Raw genomic sequence first — 21,384 nt, 5'->3', positions numbered from 1 at the left:
AATAATTTCATTTGTATCTAATAATTTCAAATTGTATTTCGTTTGTAAGTTGATATGATTCTTTGGGTCTTAATGAAAAGTCTATAATATAGTTTGGTTAAAAATTCTCAATGGTTGTGTAAAACAACACCCTTTTTACCTTGTCAAAATGAGCTCTGCAAAAATCATCCTATCATCACCCAATCAAAAATCGTCGCCCCGCCCCTCTCTTCTCTCTGTGAAGTGACGAACTGTTCTGTTTACTTTAGCGCATTTAGTGCATCCTCAATCGGAGATATTCTTGTCTAACTTAATAAGCTCATGTCAATCAACTATCGTGGGAGCGGCCTCTCGGTTCAAACTATGATGTAAAAGTGAACTTTGCATCCGATGACCCCTGTAAAATGTGGGGGAAAAAAAGTCAAGTGACTTAAAGTTCACCCAAATATTAAAATCCTGTCATATACTTACCCTCATGTCATTCCAAGCCTGTATGACTTTTGTTTTTCTACATAAGACAATATTTTGAACAATGTTGGTAACCAAACAGCCTTGATGAAAAAAAAAAAAAAAAAAAAAAAAATCTTAAAATATCTTAAATATTGTACAGAAAAAAAGTGGGTGTAAATTAGGACAGAATTATTATTTTTGTAAGTTATTCAATTAATTAGATTGTAAAACACGCTACAGGTGATCTACACTACCAGTCGAAAGTTTTTGAACAGTAAGAATTTTAATGTTTTTAAAATAGTCTCTTCTGCTCACCAAGCCTGCATTTATTTGATTTAAAGTACAGCAAAAACAGTACATTTTTAAAATATTACTATTTAAAATAACTCTATTTGAATATTTTTTCATTTTAATTTAAAAAAATGGGATCAAAGCTGAATTTTCAGCATTATTACTCCAGTCTTCATTGTCACATGATTTTTCAGAAACCATTCTAATATGGTGATTTGCTGTTCAAGAAACAAATTATTATTATTATTATTATTATCAATATTTAAAACAGTTGAGTGTATTTTTCAGGTTTCTTTGATAAATAGAAAGATCCAAAGATCAGCATTTATCTGAAATAAAAAAGCTGTTGTAACATTATACACTATACCATTCAAAAGTCAGTATAATATAAACGATTTCTATTTCAGATAATTGGTGTTCTATTCATCAAAGAAACCTGAAATTTTTTTACATAGCTGTTTTCAACATAATATTGTTCTTTAAGCAGCAAATCAAAATATTAGAATGATTTCTGAAGGATCATGTGACTGGAGTAATGATGCTAAAAATCAGCTTTGAAATCGCAAGAATACATTTCATTAAATAGAAAACATTTTTCTATTATTTTAAATAGTAAAAATATTTCATTTTACTGTTTTTGCTGTACATTGGATCAAATAAATACAGGCTTTGTGAGCAGAATAAAACATTAAAAATCTTTCCGTTCAAAAACATTTGACTGGTAGTGTACTATTAACAACCCTTCATAACAGCATGAATACAAAGACAGAACTCATTTTTACAGTGTTGTGAAAGTCATTTAATCAGTAGAAGATTTTAGAAAAATCAATTCTTGATTATGAAAAGTTATAAATTCAAAGATATTTTAGAAAGCTAAACAGCTCAAGTAGACTCTCCAGAAAAAAAAAAAACTCAATTTTTTTGGTTGCTTAAAAGTAAAGAAACAGAACAAACAAACAAAAAAAAAAAAAAATGAACCAGTAGTTCACAACACAATGTCTGTCATGGGAAGATGAAGACAGATGAAAACTTTCTTGACCTGAAGACCAGACAGCTGAAAAAACCTTACAAGAGAAATCAAGCAAACAGAAAGATACCTTCCAAAAAAACACCAGAATCTCCTTCAAAACCGGTTTTCAGGAGTCAAGAGCTCATCTAGAGAGGGCGACGGTGTTACAGGTTTTCACTTATCAACAGACCACTGTACATAAAGCTGAAAGCTGGTCTAAAGCTTGCTTTTGCCATTACAAGCGAGACGCAGAGAGGGTGATTCTAACTGGAGATCAACACCCCTGCTAAAATACAATATGAAAATACAGTCCAACTGTGAAATCTAACTTCATATACATTAGGTGGCCCTCCATGACAGGACTGCCTCTGGCCCACAGCAGTTCATTTGGGAAGGGGGTTGTAGGGTAGGCATATGGTTCAGAGAGGCAGGGGGATCACCGGTGCATGGGCCTCAGGAGCTCCGTGGCTGTGGCAGCATCTGGAAACAGGTTATGGTATGTAGGGAGAGGCACGTAGGCAGCTGTGATCATTTTACCTGTTAAAGGGAAGGAGAGTCTGATTAATGTCATACCAATAACACAAGGCACTCTATAAAGAGAAAGATTGGTAGATGGGAGAAAATGAGACGGGTTTACCTGCAAACCACCGGCCGTGCAGGGCGCTGACAACAGCCATTGCTACTGGGATGGTTGGACATTTTACATAAACATTTCCCTGCCAAACAAGAGCAAAAATGAGGATTAGACTTTGTGAAAAATGAAAGACTTTTTTAAAATAAAAAAGCAAATAAAAATAAATCTATAGAAATCACATAAAGATTATAAATTGAGAGAAAAGAGAAAACTCACAACCAAGCAAAACAGATGACTACATGCATAACTTAAAGGAAACAATTTATAAAGTGTTTAAGCACAGTTGTGTGGCCGCAGTGTGTGCTCATAATGGGAAAAATCCACCCATTCATTTTTTTTTTTTATAAACAGTGAAAAGCAGCAGTCCGCCAGTAGTGGAGATATACAATGTCAGCACCAAGGAGGCATTACAAGTGTTGTGTTTTCTGATGCACCAACGAACACAGAAGTTTCCATAGACTCCCTCTATTTGAGCTGCTCAAGACACTGTGGTTAACTTTCATTACCGAAGGAAATGTCCGAGAAAAAAAATCTGTGAAGTGCCCTATATGTTTAGGGATCAATACCAACGCTTCGAGTGTGAATGTCAGCTCCAGACAAAGTATTACACGTTTGTTTTTTCCAAATTGCCTTTCTGAAAGAGTATCTTAGCACTCTGTAAGGCTAACGTTGCCAAAGTTACCACTGTCCCTAGGGTTGGGTATCGTTACATTATGATCAATTCCGATTCTGCTTATCGATTCCGATTCTTTTCGATTCCCAGTTTCGATTCCAATGTGAATAAAAGATAAAAATCAAGCATATTCATTCCGTTTTGTTTTGTTTTTTTTGCTAAACATTTAGTTGCAGCTGAATACCATGAACAAAAAAATCAACAGGCTAATTAAAAACAAGATTCACTTAAGAGCTGTTTGCAAAATAGAGCTGTGTGATTCTGGATAAATTGGGTTGTTTTTTTTTTTTTTTTTTTAAATGGAAGTTGTGGTTCTCTTACAATTCAGAGAAAAAAAAAAAAACATTAGACGACTAAAAATCACAAAGTCAAGATTTACTTGGTTCATTACTGGATGAATCAGTGTTTTTGAATGAATGATCAAAGACAAATACATTATTAACAGCCCCATTTCGCCTACTGGCATAACAACGTAATTGATAAATCTTTAACATCCTTTGGAATGTCAAATTAACTTTCAAAATGATGATTTACTCTATTTTGTTCTCTACCGTACATAGAGTTTATATCCAGTCTTTGAACTTTTATCCCAGTACTTCTGTGATTATTTAAATGTCTGTGACACAGAAATAATGAACTGTGTGGTTGAAAAGACTGAAACTGTTTCATTCATATACATGACGGTGGCTCGCTTTAGGCCAGCGGCAGCACGAAAGCAGATTTGAATGTTCAAATCACTGGTCGTACGCTGCACAGAAGAAAGGTTGAGGAATCAAACAGATGATGCATATAGGAATCTGTAGGGTATTTTGAGCTGGAAACTTCACATGCATACTCTGGGGACATCATAGACTTATTTTACATCTTGTACAGATCCAAAAGATCCACTGAAGTCATGACATGGACTGATCAAAATTGCATTTAGCCATGGTACACTCAAGTACTACCAACAAATAGTACATCCAATTAGACATAGCTGGGGTATTCAAGATGACATTTTTAGCAGCAGGAGTAGCTGAGAGAATCCTTTTTTGATTAACAGACAGTAGCCGGGTTTCCATCCAACTTTGCGAATTTAACTTGGAAAAAAAAATTGGAACATCGCATAAAACATTTGCGAATAAGCACTGTTTCCTTCCAATGAGTCAAAGAGAACAAAATTGTCACTTCCCGATAAACTGGCACTAAATATTACTAAGAAATGTAGGAGAAGCTACTAAACATAATAATATTCATATATAAAAAATTACTTGCGCCTCTGCATTCTGCTGTTTGGGAACGCAGTTCTGGGAGGCAATTATATAGAAATACTTTGTTGACAGACTTTACTCAGGCATTTAAGAATGACAACAACATTTCAGATGCTTTGCATCAAGATCAGACCGCTGGTTAAGCTGGCCACAGGATTTTAAGGCCAATTTTAAGTCTGATTTGCACCCCCGAATGATCAGGGGGTGTGATCTGATTCGAGCCTCGTCACAAGCAATTTTTTTTTGTCCCCAAAAAAAAAAAATCCTCTATTGTGTAGTGTCATTACAATTATTTAACTGCTCCCAACTGAGATGGAGCATCCCCGGACTTGGCAGCCACAAACATGCCACGAAAGCAGAATACATAACCCATATTCTTTTTTTTTTTTTTAATATACTTTGGTTTTCACTGTGAAACAGAACACATGCTGAGAGAGCCAGCTCACAACGTTAATTGTTTTGCTTTTCTTCTCTAGTCACGTTTGATCTTGCAAGTCTCTGTGACATCTCACATCACTGTGAAATCGTCCCTACAACCGACAAGTGTGTGGTCTCGCGGCCTGGTTGAACTGTCTAGTGTGCGCGTTGAGAGGATTATAAGGCTAAAAATCGGTTGAAACTGTTTTCATGTCTGTGGTCTCCCATGAAAAATCGATTAAGATTTGAAAATCATCTAGTATGTGGCTAAATGCTTTTTTTATTTTTACACATTTTTTTTTTTATGCGCATGGAGGAATTTATTCCATGTTCCATCATTCGCACAGTCAGAAAAAAAAAAATTTGCAAAAGCTTTTGGTGTTTTAAGTTCATACAATCTAAATTTGCCATTTCTATCACTTGTTTCTGATGTGATACTTCAAAAGTCACGAAAACAGCTAGTGACAATGCAGGATCATCAAGTACTCAGACCTGCACTACCATACAGGTGACAAAAAGGGTCAAGCTTTCTTTTCATCTTATGTATTTAATAAGGAGTGGTATATGCTTTATGAGTCAACTTATATTGAATCATTTGAAAAGCCGGGTTCTTTGAGGTAACAAAATAGTTTCTCTCTACCAGAAGCCAATCATTGGAATAACTGAGTATATATTTAAGACCCTTCTTCCTCGGCTGGGATGGTTTATAACTGCATTTGGGATCATTTGAAGCCTCATTTAAACTGCATTTTGGAAGTTCAAACTTCCATATCAGTCCATTATATGGAGAAAAATCCTGAAATGTTTTCCTCAAAAAACAATTTCTTTACGACTGAAGAAAGAAAGACATGAACATCTTGGATGACAAGGGGGTGAGTACATTATCCGTAAATTATTGTTCTGGAAGTGAACTTCTCCTTTATGGCGATCCGTCCCTTTTCTTCAGCAAATGTGTTATTAAAGCTGTATTTTGGACCCTATGCAAAGCACCACATTCTAAAGCAAAATTAAGAGCATTAAATAACATAGGTGCCACTATGTCCCATAGCACCCTCAATAACTCAAAGGGAATCCCATCTAACCCAGGGGGTTTATCAATGTTCATGGAATCTAGGGCGGATTTTTGTTCATCAGTTGTGAGAGGGCTATCCAATATTTTCTACCTTGGGAAGATTTAAGTGCTTAAGGAATAAAGCAAAATTGGACAGGCCAGTGCTGAACTCTAATACAAATGTTGATAATAGGATTCAAATACTTCATTTATAACCTTAGTTTGAGTATATACTAAACCCTCATTGCATAATATATATTGGCCTTAGATTCGCTCTCCTTCAATTTTAGAGCCAACAACTTAAAAGGGCATTCACCATTAAAGTAATAATATATTGCAAATTAAGCTCTACTCAAATACATAGATTTTAGTTCTGCCTTAAGAACATTTACTTCTTTGGCATTTATCTCACAATATGTCCCTTTTAATTCTTTCTCTAGTAGACCCATTTGTTTTTCGAGTTCAGTTTATGGCTCTCCTTACACATTTACCTTTAATGAAACATTTAGTGGTTTCTCACAAAACTTAACACCATGTCTACAGCGGACGCGAGCGGCGCGGCGTGACAAAATACAGTAGAACCCACTGTAATCAATAATGCCGTCTACACTGGATGCAGCAGTAAACTGCAGATGCGTTCTATTTATGACATGCTCACACAAAGTTCAAATGATTTGCAATGGTTGCCCAGTGTAGACACGGTGTCAGAAAAAATAAAATGATGAGATCTATCCAACTGAGGATCAACATGGCATTAAAGGAGCCCCATACAACCACAAGACAATCCTGGCTGAATTCTTCCTTAAACAGTTCACTGACAAAGCTTAAGATTCAACTTTAAGTTCCCTCTCAGGGATCCCAGGAATGTTTTGCCATCTCCAATCATTACACCATTTAAATAACTACCAAAACTAACCAAATATGGAAGATTTTACTCAGAACAGCTAGATTACAAGATACAGAGTCAGTGAGCAATAGAACTACAACACCATTGTTGTCGGTGGGTCATGTGATCTCAGGCATACTCTGAATACAGAATATAGGGGCATATATATAGAATATATAAGTCTCAAAAAAAACACTTTCAGGTCACATTTTACTGCAAAAATTACATACAAAAAAGAATTAATTTTTTGTAACCATAACCATATGGGTCATAATATAAATCATAACCATAATGGATCTGGAATTGTTTCATAAAACTGAGCAGCAAATCAGAATATCAGAATGATTTCTAAAGACTGGAGTAATGATGCTTGATGGTATGATGGTATAATGATGGTAACAATAATAAATTGCATTTTTAAATATATTAAAATAGAAAACAGTTGTTTTGAATTATAATAATATTTCACCAAATTGCTGTTTTTAATGTATGTTTGATCAAATAAATGCATCCTTGGTGAGCATAAGAGACTTACAGTTATATAGACCCTACACTTTTAAATGATATATGTAAAAATACTTTAGAATTTAAATTCTATAATATTGTGAAAATAATGACATGCAAAAAATATTATTGCTCCTAAAAACAGGATTACTTTTAAGCGGAATTTTTTTTTTTTTTTTTTTTTTTTTTTTTAATGGTAAATATGACCTGGGCATGTTTTCAATAGATTTAATGATATTCAACTCCTGTGAGTATAGAAAGTTTACACACCTTGTCAAAGTTGCTGCTATTTAAATGTAAAACTTTACTGGTTTTAATACTGCATTAAAAGTGGTGGCAAAAGTGACTGTATAAAGGTAATCACTTACTTCAGAAGAGTTCTTGTCGACGTATATGTGAACAATGCCTCCGTGTTTTCTGCACTCTTCGATGACATCATCCTTTATCTCCAAGTCCCAGCCAGGATCGTTTTCTCTGTAAGGCAACACAACAAGAAATTTCATTTTCTCTAGAATTTCTTTCTTTTAAGTATGCCATTTGACATCACATACACCCTATTGCCAAGAACAGTTTTAATAATTAGTGTAACTCACGTCTGTGGACTGAACAAGTTGGAGAGCTGTAAACAGTGCGTGGCCAGCGGCTGATTTGGAAGATTCAGAGCTTGGTTCATCCCGGGACTGGGAAGAATAGGTTGTGTGGTTGAGGCTGTAAGTAGCACAAAAACATAAATAAATGTCACTGTAAACCTTCTGAAGAATCAATAAATTGTGGGAACAGGACAAGCTCTACTCAGATTTGTCAAATCTCTCCTGGGGGAAATTTCTAAAGACCTCAGTGCACTTCAAATTTCATTAAACTTAATGGAATCTAAGACCGGAATATGAAAATGACTCCAACACACACCATTTGCCAGATTTCCAAATGCCACAGAGCCGCTCATCTGTAAGGCCTGCTTGGCAGCAGCAGGAATCTGCAGTCCTGTACCTAAAAACATCCGAGAGACGAGTATAAATAATTTCAAAGCTATGGAATATCATATGAAATAACAAATACACAAGTAGTTTGAATCAGTCATTAGCACATCCCAGACACAGTAAACACGCAGCGTACAATCTATACCTTCTGCGAGTCTTGCCATCAGCTGAAGTCGACCTGTTGTGCCCAAGTCAATGCCAGTTCTCTCCAGTTCATCACTGTCCAAAAAGGAGCTTGCAGAGGACGCATCAGAACGCTCGGTAACATGACCCACCTTCATTGGCCGTCCCGCAAGCTCGAAACCATTTAGCTGCTCCAGGGCTTTTTTAGCACATTCTGCATCTGCAAACTGCACAAACAGACTGTTAATCAGCATTGGATTTATGACACAATGGTAAAATAGAATTGTCCTTGTCTTTTTGAAATTAAGTTTTGCATTATGTAGATATAGTCGCATTTCCCAACATGATGAAAAAAAGCTGCTAAAATGGATCACTTTGAAATCACAGTTACAAGCTCACAACAAGGGATGCATGATTAACAGAAACACAACCAAAATCATGATTTGGCATAGTGCAATTATCAAATCTCAAAGGCTGTTTTATTAAACAAATACCTATAATTATAGATGCATTGGATATGCCTTGTAATAAGAAGTGCTTATAAACCAGAATAAATAGGTAAGTTTTAAGGGAATTTTTTCTGCCAAAATAAAAGCTTGCTGATTTATTATAATTTGAAAATTAAGAAATTATATTAGAATTGAAGGTACAATGCAAGACACAATATTAGCACTGCTAATAAAAAAAAAAAAATAAATTGCAATTATTTTTCTTAAGTACAAGACTTCATTTTACAGTAAAATACTATAATAGTCATAATTCCTATTGTGTTTTTTAATTTAAAAAATATATATACATCTGCAAGCAGCAAATCAGCGGTTCAAGTGCTTTAAGGCATTTAAGCACATATAATATTTACCAAGCTTGTAACAACCTACATCAATAATTAAAAAGCATTTTTGGCAAATTTATTTAGGTAATTTACCATAGATATATTATGTGTGTTTTTTTTTTTTTTTTTTAAGTGTTATATTGCTGTTATAGTGCCCGCTGTGGTCCGTCTTCCTAAAATCTTGCATGCTTGTTTAGAATCACCTGTCGCATGTGCTCACCAGGTTTTGTGAAGTTTTGAGTTTTCATTTACACTTTATAGGCTTTTTTGGCCCCTTTTCTAAATGACCCTGTTTTAGCCTCCCAAAGAGTAAATTTAATTTTTCTTAATTACTGACCTAGAGCATCCAGAGAATAATGATATCACCCCCCAGTGGCTGGTTTCTTTCAAATTTCTTAGAGACCTTTAGGGAGTTTCGTTCTGATCACCTCCGCACCACCTAAGACTAGTTCGCAAAGTAGCTTTTTCAAAAACATGCAAAATACCCAAAAATTTCACCAGGGTGACAGACAAATATGTTGAGTTTGCGACGAATGGTTTAGGAGTTATGAGTGATTTTATACTTTTGATCGCTGTACCGCCCCCTCAGGCCGACTGGGGTAAGCTTTGGTAATGTCGTAGACGGTGTGAGTACTACCATCCCCTTCCAAGTTTCAAGTCTCTACGGTTATGGTTTGGTCTGCCCGATCAGTTTTACATGGAGATTCTAACAAATACAGTAGGGTTTCAGCAATACGTGCTTGAACTCCTAATTACTACTATCATACTAATAATTGATAATCAACTTTTAGGCCAAATTGTGCAGCCCTATAATCAAACATAGCAAAACTTGAGCTTGAAATGTCAAATACTGCCCCTTTAACCTTAGCAAATCTGCATTTTAATGAACTCACTGATATGAAGCCGTATCCTTTCGACCTGCCAGTCTCGCTGTCCATCATTAGCTGGATGCCCTCAATCTGAAATGCGGAAAAAAATACCTCAAATTAAATAGCAGATTTACTCCATATTAGTTTCATCCTGGTTTAGCTGCTTATTTATGCATGCAAAACCACTTCAAATGCCAACTGTACCTTTCCGAACGGCTCAAAAATGCCTCTCAGCATGTCCTCAGTTATATTGAAGTGCAGAGAGCCCACGTACAGCCGCATGGGCCCTGCACCACCTCTCTGGAGCATGCTGGCCATGGCTGCTGCCCTGTTCTTCTCAGCCTGAAATATGTAAACAATTCAACAAAATGATTCACATGCACTGGATTAGGAAGCAGACATTGGAATTGCAGTGCGCTGTTCCTCTGACCTGTGAAGCCTGGACTATGATAGGCACTCCCAGAACCCTCTGTCCCGTCAGGCCGATCGCCAGTGGCACTGATGTCGCATCCACAAACTCAACATAGGCAATGCCCTTTGACCTCCGAGAGTTTCTATCGGAGATCATCCTTACGTCACGAACCTTCAAACGATGCATAAAAAAAGTTCTCATCAGTAAATGGAAAAAAAAAAAAAAAAAGTGTTACAACTGGGTTTGCTTTAATCAGGGGCATCATACTTTTCCTACTGCAGAGAAGAAATCTTCCAGATCTCTGGGTCTAATTCTGGCAGCGAGCTGCATGCAGAACACTGTACGGGCGTCTCTCTCCTCTGGGCTCAGGTTATCTATCGGTTGCCTGTTTGAAGAAGCACACAGGTCATCAACCACTGAAATGCAAGTCATTCCCTCTGGAAATAAAGCTTATGACCTTAAATGAATCTCTCATGGACATTCCCACAACATAAACCATTTTGTAACCATAAATAAATATATATTTACTTAAGAAGCAAGATACTATAAAATATTATGTGGTATTTTACATATCAAGTTTATTTTTCTTACCCTATTGGCATACATTCAAACCAAAATTTATTCAGACACCTTCAACATTTCTCACATTATCACAGTTTATTCGCTATAGTTGGTAATAAAATATGACAAGAACTCAGAGTTAAAGTGTGTCAGAACAATTCATCTTGATAATGTCATATAACAAAAAGGTGTTAAATGGATTACGATCAACCAAAAATTCAGACGACTGTTAGTATGACAACATTTACACAATTACCAATACTTTGTTGACCAATTACCAAGCAATGCTTAATTTCGTTCAGCCTGTGGTGTAAAAAGGTTGCATTAGCAATTAAAGAAAAAACATGGTCAGGTCAAAGTCTCTGAATACTTCTTTGTCCCAAATTTGTATTAATTTTACTGGTAGTCCACTGTATGAAGAATGTTTGGGTATATGTCACAGTTTATTTTATTTTGCTATTCTCACTTACATAAGTTAACTATAGTGTCCTGCACCCACTAGTTTAAAAAAAAAAAAAAAAAATAATAATAATAAAAAAAAAATAAATGCTACATTTATGATCAAAACGTTTTTTTTTACCATGAAAATAATGATTAAGGTGTGTATGCTAACATGTACTCAAGGTTTAGGACTACAGGTTATTTTACTAATTTTACTCAACCGTTGAATAACCCGGTATTTAATAAGTTAAAAAAATAAATACAACCTGGGAGTTAAAAAACTTTTTTACTATGTTAAGAAGTGTCTTAAGAGCTAGTTTGACCAGCTAACATTAGTAATCAGTCTTATTTTTAGGATTCAACTTATTTTAATCTAATTTTTATCAACTGAATTTAAATTTAATAAGTTAAAAAAAAAAAAATAAAGTCTTAACCTTTTAAACCCCCTGAATACAAAGATCACATTTCACCTGCATATGGGAATTTTATGTTTTGCAATAGTGTGAAAACAATGCAAGATTTATGTAGCCTAAATATTCTAAATCAGATTTTGTACTAAATTGACCAAATTAAGACTTTTTAGGAGTGAATCACATTAATCAATATTATATTATATTATATATTATGTTATATTATATTATATTATATCAGATTATATTAGACCATTCATGACTTTATGTAAAATAAATACTTTTTAAAATTGTTCATGTCAGGTCAAAATGACCTTAATATTCTATTAAAATGACATTGTGTGTATTTTTAATGACTATTTTGAACAACATAAATGAATTGGTAACACTTAAAAATAAGTCAACTAATGTTAACTAATGAACCTTATTGCAAAGTGTTACCAATCAATTTAATCAATTGTACTTATGTAGATCTTACAGCAAGTTTACTGAGAACTCCAGGCTCGATACACACTATTACTGAGGCAAGAGAGTTAACAGTGCCTCTAACACCTTTTAAAAATAACTGCACCCACTTCCTCTTTTCAGCTTAAGCGCACTAAGATAGCAGATTTCTCTTTGCTTCTTCTTAGTGTCATGAAATAAAAAAATCACATGTGATTATGGAATAATTTGTGGTAGTACTTAAAAATAAAGGTTCCAAAAAAAGAGGGTTTTCACTGCGATACAACAGCACTACCATTTTGGGCTCTCCAAAGAATATTTCAGTGAATCTGAAGAACACTTTTTTTATTATAAATAACCTTTTGTACAATAGAAAGGTTCTGTGGAAGCTATAGGTTCTTCATGGAACCATCTATGGCAATTAAGAACCTGAATTGAATACTTCAGTACTTCAGCAGAGTCAGACAACAATGAGAATCTCACCTGACAGGGCTTTTTTCCTTCTTAAACGGGCTTCTGCTCCGAGAGCGCCTGCGACTAAAGTCAGAATACTCTGTCAGCCTGTGTTTATCACCCATGCATGTATGATTATCCAATACAGACATACACATCAGCATAGAAACAGCACACAACAGGCAGCAAGATTCACAGATGAGATCACCTGTGTTTGGTGAAATGTTGTGGGCCGGTCTTCCCTCCGGGACCACCATTTAATTTCGGCCCCATACTATGACATATAAAACAAGGATTTGTCTCAGTGTTAAACCAGTCAATTTTCAGCCATTGTGGCCATGCAAGGGCTACTACATACTGATGCAGGAGGGCAAGTATCCAGTGAAAACCCAATGCAAGCAATGGCAAAACTATGGGTTCCCTTCGCAATTTTTTGTAACTGATAATGTAAAAAAAAAAAAAAAAGGCAGACCTAACATGATGATATCGGTAGAAAACTACACTGTAAAATTATATTACTAATATTTGTATACATTTGTAAGTATTTTTTTATTACCCCCATGTATTTTAAAAAAAGAAATAAAGAAAAAAAAATACTTCCAGATCCATGGTCAGTGAAAAAAAATGGGGAACCACCATTTACTTTATAAGGACATATTATATTATGAAACCCAATGGGAAAGAAATACTTCTGCAACCATGGTCACTGAAAAAATGGGCGATCCCCGTTTCCTCTGTAAAGGCATTACATTATATGATGAATATTTGAAGAAACCCAATGGAAAAAATATATATATTTCTGTAATCATGATCACTGAAGTAGTAGGCGATCACTGCTTGCTCCACAAGGGCACGGTGAGTCATGTGACTGCAACTGGACAATGAACTTGTGGTGGCCCCCATGAACCAGAACACAGCAGGCCTGGGCAGATGTCGCCTCTAGGTTTTCTATTCTCAGAATTCTTCAAAACAAGCACCAGGCATCTTCAAAAACACAGCAATGTGCTGCAGCGTAAAGGAATGCAAGATTCAAGTACTTCTGCATTTTTAGCAAAGCAGATGCACATTTAGCAAGACATTGACCACTCTCGAGTTACAACAAACTAAACCATGCTTCCCAAAAACACAACACGTGGCAATAAATTCGAACCGGTCCATGGTCTGTGACAAAAAATGAAAATTCTGTCATCATTTACACACCCTCATGTCATTTCAAACCTGTATGATTTCAACTAATCTTTGAAACATACACAGAGCTCATCAAATATGGTAAACGGAAGTTTAACTGTGTTTGTTTGCTGGGTAAAAACCAATGAGATTTGATCAATTGAGCTCATGTTTATCATAGGAGCTATAAATGTGCACTGATCAATGTTTATACGGGAACAAAAGCCTAAATATCATACAAAGTTCTCATGTTTCTCTAGAAGACTTGGATTAAAGGATTAGTTCACTTCCAGAATAAAAATTTCCTGATCATTTACTCACCCCCATGTCAACCAAGAAGGTTTTTGAGGAAAACAATCCAGGATTTTTTTCCATATATGAACTTCAGTGGGGATCAATGGGTTGAAGATCCAAATTGTCCGACATTGTTGCTTTACCTTTTTCGTAAAGCAGGGCTTTATAGTGCGACTGAAAACTACTGCGTGCGACTATGAAAAAATATTTAGAAGCACCACTGTGACTGACCTGATCAGCATTTTTGTTTGCGCTGAGGGGAGCTTCAAAGGTTTCTACGTGTTTTTGCAATGTTGAGTAATGTATCACATTCATATCTCACAAATAAACAATGTAAAAAAAGAGTGGAAATAAGAGATTAATTGTGCAGTGTAGAGAGCTTTGTTCATTATAATCGAACTTTGTGAGACTGCAAAGAATTAAGATGAGTGACCGCTTTTAATGATTTTTAAGGGAGTTTATAAATGAGATATTGATTTAATACAACAATTAAATAAACAAGTTAATATTAAGTGACTTACATCGTCTGACTAAAACAGTATTGCCTGATTTTGCTCTGTTTCATCGTCGAAAATATTTTGAAACAAGGCACAACTGAGCCCCTGCGCATCTCCATTCAACACAGCAGTTTTTCATTTATGAATGACCGTGCGTTTTTAAATGAATCGAGTGAGTCAGTGATTCAATTTCCCATTCAAAAAGACACTTGCTTTATTCCTGAATGAATCAGCTGTTTGAACGAATCAAATGAATTTATGATTCAGTAATTTAAATCAGTGACTTGCCGCCACGTACTGGCAGTTTCATTTTTAAAGTATCTTTTCAGTTAAGTCATTTAATACTGCATTTCTATATTCAAAATTTTATATTAAAAACATTAATTTATGAATTTAATTGCACTCATGCCACCTCTGAGCCTCATTAAACATCTGAAAATACACCTACAAGCCACTTTTGTGTTTTTGTGTTCTTCTGTGCCACCTCTGTAAACAAATTAATTTTGTAGTAAAAATCAATACTGATTTTATTTGATTGGTAACTTAGTTTTATAACTTTTACAACTTCTTATTCTGTTGTTTTAATGAGAAACTTTAAAAAGCTTATAATATATATATATGTATGTATATGTGTGTGTGTGTATATTTATTTATTTTTTTTAATTGACGTAAAGATGACACTTTTAATAAGTTACATAAGTTAATAAGTTAAGTTAATAAGTTGCCATTACAAAGATAAAAACAAAATTCCCCTGTTAATCACTTTAAGGAGTCTGATATCACGGGAATGGGAAGGCTAATTTTTGATCAGATTTTTTGATTATTGATTAGAGGGTGTTCCTGAAATTTTTGCTGTGCTCCTAAATGTTTTTAAGTTAGGAGCACAAGTGCTGCTAAAAAGAAAAGCAAGCATATAGCCCTTTAAACGGCATTTGACTTTCTTTGCGCATTTGCTTTGTAAACACTTCTGCCTTTGTCATGCATGACCTTTCCAACATGACTACGTAATGTGTGAGGTCGGGCTAGTGCAAGACGAGCATTTGAGTTTAGGAAATATATATATAAGCTTTAAAGCTGCATTGAAACTGCAGTTTGGACCTTCAACCCATTTAAGTCTGCTATATGGAGAAAAACCCTGGAATGTTTTCCTCAGAAACCCTAATCTCTTCAAGACAGACATGAACATGTTTGATCACATGGAGGGGAGTACATAACCAGGAAATTTTTATTCTGGAAGTTTATTCTTTAAACTGTGTAATTCATATTGATTATTTTCACAATGTCTTTATGAACTTTTCAAAGCTTGAAAATTTTGCTTGAAAGTATAAAAGGTGAAAGAATATTCAAAATCTCTTATTTGTCTTATTACACATTAGTATGATTAAATGATGACAGAATTTTCATTTTTGCGTGAACTATTCCTTTAACTATTTTACTGTGTTGTTGACATTTTACAATCTTAAATTCAAAATGCTGACCTAAAAAAAATAAAACTTAGCCTCTAAATTTAATGATCAGGGGTTAAACTCACAAAGGGCTTTTGCGTCCACGACCACCACGTCCACCACGATCCTTGCTGCGGGATCGCGACCGCTTGCGCTCTTTGCTCCGTGAACGTTTCCGCTCTCGGCTGCGGCTCTTGCGTCGCTCGCGACTCTTCTTGCGGTCCCCACTTTTACTCCTCCGCCGGCCTGCGCTCGGACTACGACTTCTGCTGCGTCTTTTCCTACGTGATAAAAAAAAAAAAACACAATTTCATTCATTACCAACATATGTACTTAATTTACCTGAAAAGCTTAAAGTCAAGCAGAAAGAAACGTTTTTGCTTACTTTTTGCTGCGTTCCTCATTATGACCATTGGCGCTAGAGGACTTGCTTTCACCCTGAATAAAATTGATAAAAAAAACAACAACATGAGGATGGAGAGGAAATACTGGAAATCGAGAGGGGAGGGGGATAAGAGAAAAGACAGAAATGCTACTAATGTTGGCTCCTTTATGATCAATTTCTTGTGTTTTTCTTCATTTTTTCACTTTGGATAAAAGTGCTAATTGTATGTAATCAAATGTAATCAAATAACCAGATGGTAGGGGGCCTGTCTTTAACTTTTGATCAGTTAAATTCAAGGTCTTGACATGCTAGGCCATGTGTTTTTAGGGTAGTATAGGTACCCCGCTATTTTTAGCCTAAGTCTTGCTGTAGTCATGCTATAGAGCTGCTAAAGGGCATTCCAGAGTGGAGGCTGTCAGTCCGTGTGATCTTCCCCAGTTTGCGTTGTTGGACTGTGAGAGCTCGATGCCATCTCTGTCTCACAGCTTGTCCTGAAGCAGACAGGGATTTACACGGCTTAGTCATATCGCCTCCCAAAAGACACCGCATCAAAGTCAGCCAAAAAAAGATACAACTTAAAAACTCATCAAAAGATTGTCAGGGTTTTTTTCCGCATTTGTCTCAAATTGACAACGACGCATTTTTTTTTTTTTATATATAGACAAATAAAAATTCTATTTATATCTACATTTACTGATAAAAAATTATTACTGAGTAATTCATTTTTGAAATAGTAAACAGTTTTAGAATAAAAAGATATTACTAAAAAGTACATGCACAAACCAAATGCCAATGGCAATGGTTTTAGAGATCATCAAAACACTGGGTAGAGAGACAGTATTCATATTTAAAATCTTAAAATTCATTTATAGAAAAATTCTGCTCATTTCAGGTTTGAATACCGAAGCTGACCTTCAGTAAAGGTCAAGGTTAGTTCAAGGCTTCAGGGTTTCAATTCTTGACTCCAGGTCCAATAAGAAGGCTGCACTACATGAAATGCCATTTGCAATAAATATTACTTTGATAATATGAAGAATTTCTGAGTTCAACATTTTTTTTTCTTTTAAATATTGGGCAGGGGCTGAATTTATCCGTTTACAACGTATGTCTATTATATAGTCTGTACACCACCATCCAAAGGTTTGGAGTCAGTAAGGCCTTTTTTTTACCATTTAAAAAAAAAAAAAAAACAGTACTTTTATTCAGCAAGTATGTATTAAATTGGCCAAAAGTGACAGTAAAGACATTTATAATATTACAGATTTCAGTTACAAATAATGCTGTTTTTGTGAGCTTTCTATATTGACCTTAACTGTTTTTTTTTTTTTTTTAAATAAATTCTAGCACAGCAAGTCAGCATATTAGAATGATTTCTGAAGGATCATGTGACACTGAAGACTGGAGTGATGATGCTGAAAATACAGCTTTGCATCAAAGGCATAAATTACATTTTTATATTGAAATAGAAAATGGTTCTTTCCAAAACAATAAAAAACCTCTTTCCAACTCAAATTTTGACTGGTAGTGTATATTTGTCTGCCACTGCATCAGATTTTTGGTGACATGGCTGAAACCTGAATACTGTCTCTGCTCCATGTCACGTTTTGTTTCATCTATTGGCATTCATTCACCGTTATGAAACCAAATTGATTTAAAGGTGTATGGCGGCGATCTAATTGTATTTTGGATCAAAGTACATTAATACATTGCGCAATTACTACCTTACTTTTTTTCACAGTTCACACTGGAATCAAAGATGTATTCAGGGGAGTAGAGGTGAGATATCATTAGGCAAGTCTATAAAGAGAGATAGATGGGCATTTATTTGTAATTCAGGATATCACACTACAAAACATAACTCTCTCTCATAAACATTACACAATCTTACACTTCAGGTACAAATAATAAAAGCAGGGTTTCTGAGTAGCCATATGACAACACGAGTTCAATTCACACAAAAATGAAAATTCTGTAAATCATATCTTATCAACTTTCTGTTTTCTGAACATAAAAGGAGAAACTTTGAATTTTCTTTTAATTTAATCAATTAAAATTTGATTTGCTTTAAGCTAAAAAAATATATATAATAATAAAAATCAGTAAAAAAGACAAATGACCACAAAAGAATTATAAAAGTTGTTTGGAAGACAGGCAACAAGGTGAATTAACGGAAGACAAGCAACAAGGTGAATCAACAAAATTACAAACTTGAAATTAAATAAAAAAGATATTAAGGTCATGTGCCATGCAGATAGTTTGTAAATTTTCTACCGTAAATATATCAAAACTTAATTTTTGATTAGTAATATGCATGGCTAAGAACTTCATTTAGACAACTTCAAAGGTGATTTTCTCAATATTTTGATTTTTTTGCACCCTCATATTCCAGGTTTTCAAATAGTTTTATCTCAGCTAATATTGCCATATCCTAACAAACTATAAATTAATGGAAAGCTTATTTATGCAGCTTTCAGATGATGCATAAATCTTAATAATAAAAAAAAAAAAAAACTGGTTTTGTGGTCACATATGCATAAACTACACATTTCACATTCATCACTATGTATACATATATGTGTGTATATACACTACCGTTCAAAAGTTTGGGGTCAGTACATTTTTATTGTTTCTTTTTTCTTTTTTTAAAGAAATTAATACTTTTATTCACCAAGGATGTATTAAGTTAATAATTAAAAGTTTATTAAAAGTTAATAATAAATAATTTACATTGTTATAAAATATTTATATTTTGAATAAACACTGTACTTTTTAAACTTGTTATTCATGAAAGAATCCTGAAAAAAAAAAAAAAAAAAAAAAAAAAAAAAAAAAAATCACAGGTTCCAAAAAATATTTGGCAGCACAACTGTTGATATTATCCAACACTGATCATTCTAATAATAAATCCGCATATTAGAATGATTTCTGAAGGATCATGTGACACTTAAGACTGGAGTAACAGCTGATAAAAATTCAGCTTTTCATCACAGGAATACATTTTATTTTAAAGTATGTTAAAATAAAAAACATTATTTTATATTGTAAAAACATTTTGCAATATTACTGTTTTTTTTTCTATATTTTTAATCAAATAAATGCAGCCTAGATGAGCATAAGAGACTTCTTTAAAGACTATTACAAGTCCTACTGACCCCAAACTTTTGAACGGTAGTGTATATAGGCAAAAATTTAAACTGTTTAACTTCAACAAACCTGTACACCGATAACAACCTTACAGCTCCCAAACCTCAACTGCACCCAAATGAATGGGATTTTTACTTCTGGAACTGTATTATTACATTCGTATGGACTATTTTTATAGTGCTTTTTTATTCTGTTCACAGCTTAAAGGCTTCAGTTCTCATACAGCACTCATACACGGATATGGAGCAATTTTCACAATTTCTCCTTTTTTGTTCATCATTAAAATGATATCCACAACAAGCTGGAACAGCATGAGGGTGAATAAACTGACATATTTTCATTTTGGTTGAACTAATTCATACAAATGCCAACAAAAAATAAATAAAAATACGAAAACTTCCGGTCGTCCACCCACCTTCCTGTAAGGAGCTTCCAGCATGGCCTCAACGTCGAAGTCATCCGCCATCCTGACCTACTGTCTATGGAAACAACAACATACGGTTTACAAACACAGCCAACCTGATGAGTTATAGTTTACAGTTCCGTTTACGTACTCACAAACTACAAAGCAAACAAACAGAAAAACGCCTTACAGTCGAGCTGTGTTGTTCTTTAAATAACACGCTCGGTTCTGCAGCAAACGCTCTTCAGACAACAACAGCATTACATAAGCGGCTAATTTAGACGCCACACTCATATCCATATATGATAGCATACTGTAATTTATGTCATATTTACATTTAATTCTAAACCGAAGTCTTAATTAGATCAGTAGTTGCTTGTCTGAAAAAATTACCTGGTTTTATTTAGCACTCCGGTTACCGTCGCGACCTCTTCGACACGCGTGAAGTTTGACAGTAAACACAACCGAGAAACAAACGCTCCAATCCGCCTGTAGACCAGCAAAATATACAACGAATAATCATTCAAGCCAAAACAAATACCGATGTTTGTATCTGTGGATATTTAAAAAGCTCAATTCAGTTTGTCATGAGGTTTCCCCCACAAGACAACTTCCTGCTTTACCCAAAATGGACGCTGAGAGGGGCAGGGCTTCCTATCGTTTCGTAATGCAGATAAAAGTCGAGGAAAGGAGAATTTGCCGTTTCTTTTCCTCAGGTGTGGTCATCCTGCAGAATTTGCAGTGCTTTTGTTTCTTTGAATGCCACCCTTGATAGACCTGCTCTGTTTTTTGCGCAATTACCACACTCACTGCAGAAACTAGTTTAGTGTTTTATAAAACAAGGGCGGAGTCATCAAATACTGTAATGATAATATCTAGAAAATTACATTTACATGAATGTTATACATATATAAATTAATATCTCTATAAATTAACCACGTATTATCTGTATCTATATTATATATTATATAATATGTATTTATATATTATTTTCTAATTAATAATAATTACTTAATTTGATAAAGTGTCAAATAAGTTCATTCAAACGCATATGTTGATTTAATAATTAGTAATATTATTTTAGGTTTTCTTCTCATTCTAATGGCATTTCTTCACATCCTTACAGCTGTCTGAAATTAATCCAAAGCAAAATTTAGGGATATTATTTTAAATAAAATACTGTTTATTAAAATATATTGGCCAGATGAAGTCAAGATCAAATGAGACACTGTATATTTAAATAACATTCATTATGGTAAAATATTAAAAAAGACACTAGTTTTATTTGATAACAGTTGTTTAAATTTCCCAGACCTCACAGCCAATTCCAAAAAAAACAAAACAATTCTATGTATTTTCTATGTAACAATTCTATGTGTTTTT

At 34.4% G+C, this 21,384-nt stretch overlaps 1 protein-coding gene across 4 annotated transcripts; it reads right to left on the bottom strand.

Annotated features, from left to right (window-relative positions):
* Window positions 1-1,491: 1,491 nt before the first annotated feature.
* rbm39b (RNA binding motif protein 39b) lies at window positions 1,492-20,658 on the bottom strand. Of its 4 annotated transcripts, XM_051118161.1 has the most exons (18): window positions 20,395-20,656; window positions 20,014-20,077; window positions 18,181-18,251; window positions 16,796-16,945; window positions 16,455-16,507; window positions 16,156-16,350; window positions 12,875-12,940; window positions 12,697-12,750; window positions 10,625-10,742; window positions 10,376-10,528; window positions 10,150-10,287; window positions 9,970-10,035; window positions 8,267-8,471; window positions 8,051-8,131; window positions 7,738-7,852; window positions 7,513-7,618; window positions 2,367-2,445; window positions 1,492-2,266 (listed from the first exon to the last, which is right to left on the bottom strand). In XM_051118161.1, the coding sequence occupies exons 7-18, from the start codon at window positions 12,937-12,939 to the stop codon at window positions 2,166-2,168; spliced, it is 1,281 nt and encodes a 426-aa protein (XP_050974118.1). In that variant the 5' UTR covers window position 12,940; window positions 16,156-16,350; window positions 16,455-16,507; window positions 16,796-16,945; window positions 18,181-18,251; window positions 20,014-20,077; window positions 20,395-20,656; the 3' UTR covers window positions 1,492-2,165. The 4 variants fall into 4 exon arrangements, with proteins under 4 accessions (XP_050974118.1, XP_050974119.1, XP_050974116.1 ...); XM_051118162.1 differs by lacking the exon at window positions 16,796-16,945; XM_051118159.1 differs by lacking the exons at window positions 16,796-16,945; window positions 18,181-18,251 and having other exon boundaries at window positions 20,395-20,658.
* Between the last annotated feature and the right edge of the window lie 726 nt (window positions 20,659-21,384).

This window comes from Labeo rohita, chromosome 8 (genome assembly GCF_022985175.1).
Source record: "Labeo rohita strain BAU-BD-2019 chromosome 8, IGBB_LRoh.1.0, whole genome shotgun sequence".
In the NCBI taxonomy this organism is placed as follows: domain Eukaryota; kingdom Metazoa; phylum Chordata; class Actinopteri; order Cypriniformes; family Cyprinidae; genus Labeo; species Labeo rohita.
The sequence above is the reverse complement of the archived record's forward strand: the minus strand, read 5'-3'. Positions and strand labels throughout refer to the sequence as shown.

What these genes read in the sequence shown, in the direction of transcription:
- rbm39b (XM_051118159.1), bottom strand. Translation starts at nt 20,064, where the DNA reads ATGGCGGATGACTTCGACGTTGAGGCCATGCTGGAAGCTCCTTACAGG. An exon ending in AATGAGGAACGCAGCAAAAA is followed by an intron (nt 16,351 to 16,454) that starts GTAAGCAAAAAC and finishes TTTATCACGTAG; the next exon opens with GAAAAGACGCAGCAGAAGTC. An exon ending in AAGGATACGGCTTCATATCA is followed by an intron (nt 8,472 to 9,969) that starts GTGAGTTCATTA and finishes CTGTTTGTGCAG; the next exon opens with TTTGCAGATGCAGAATGTGC.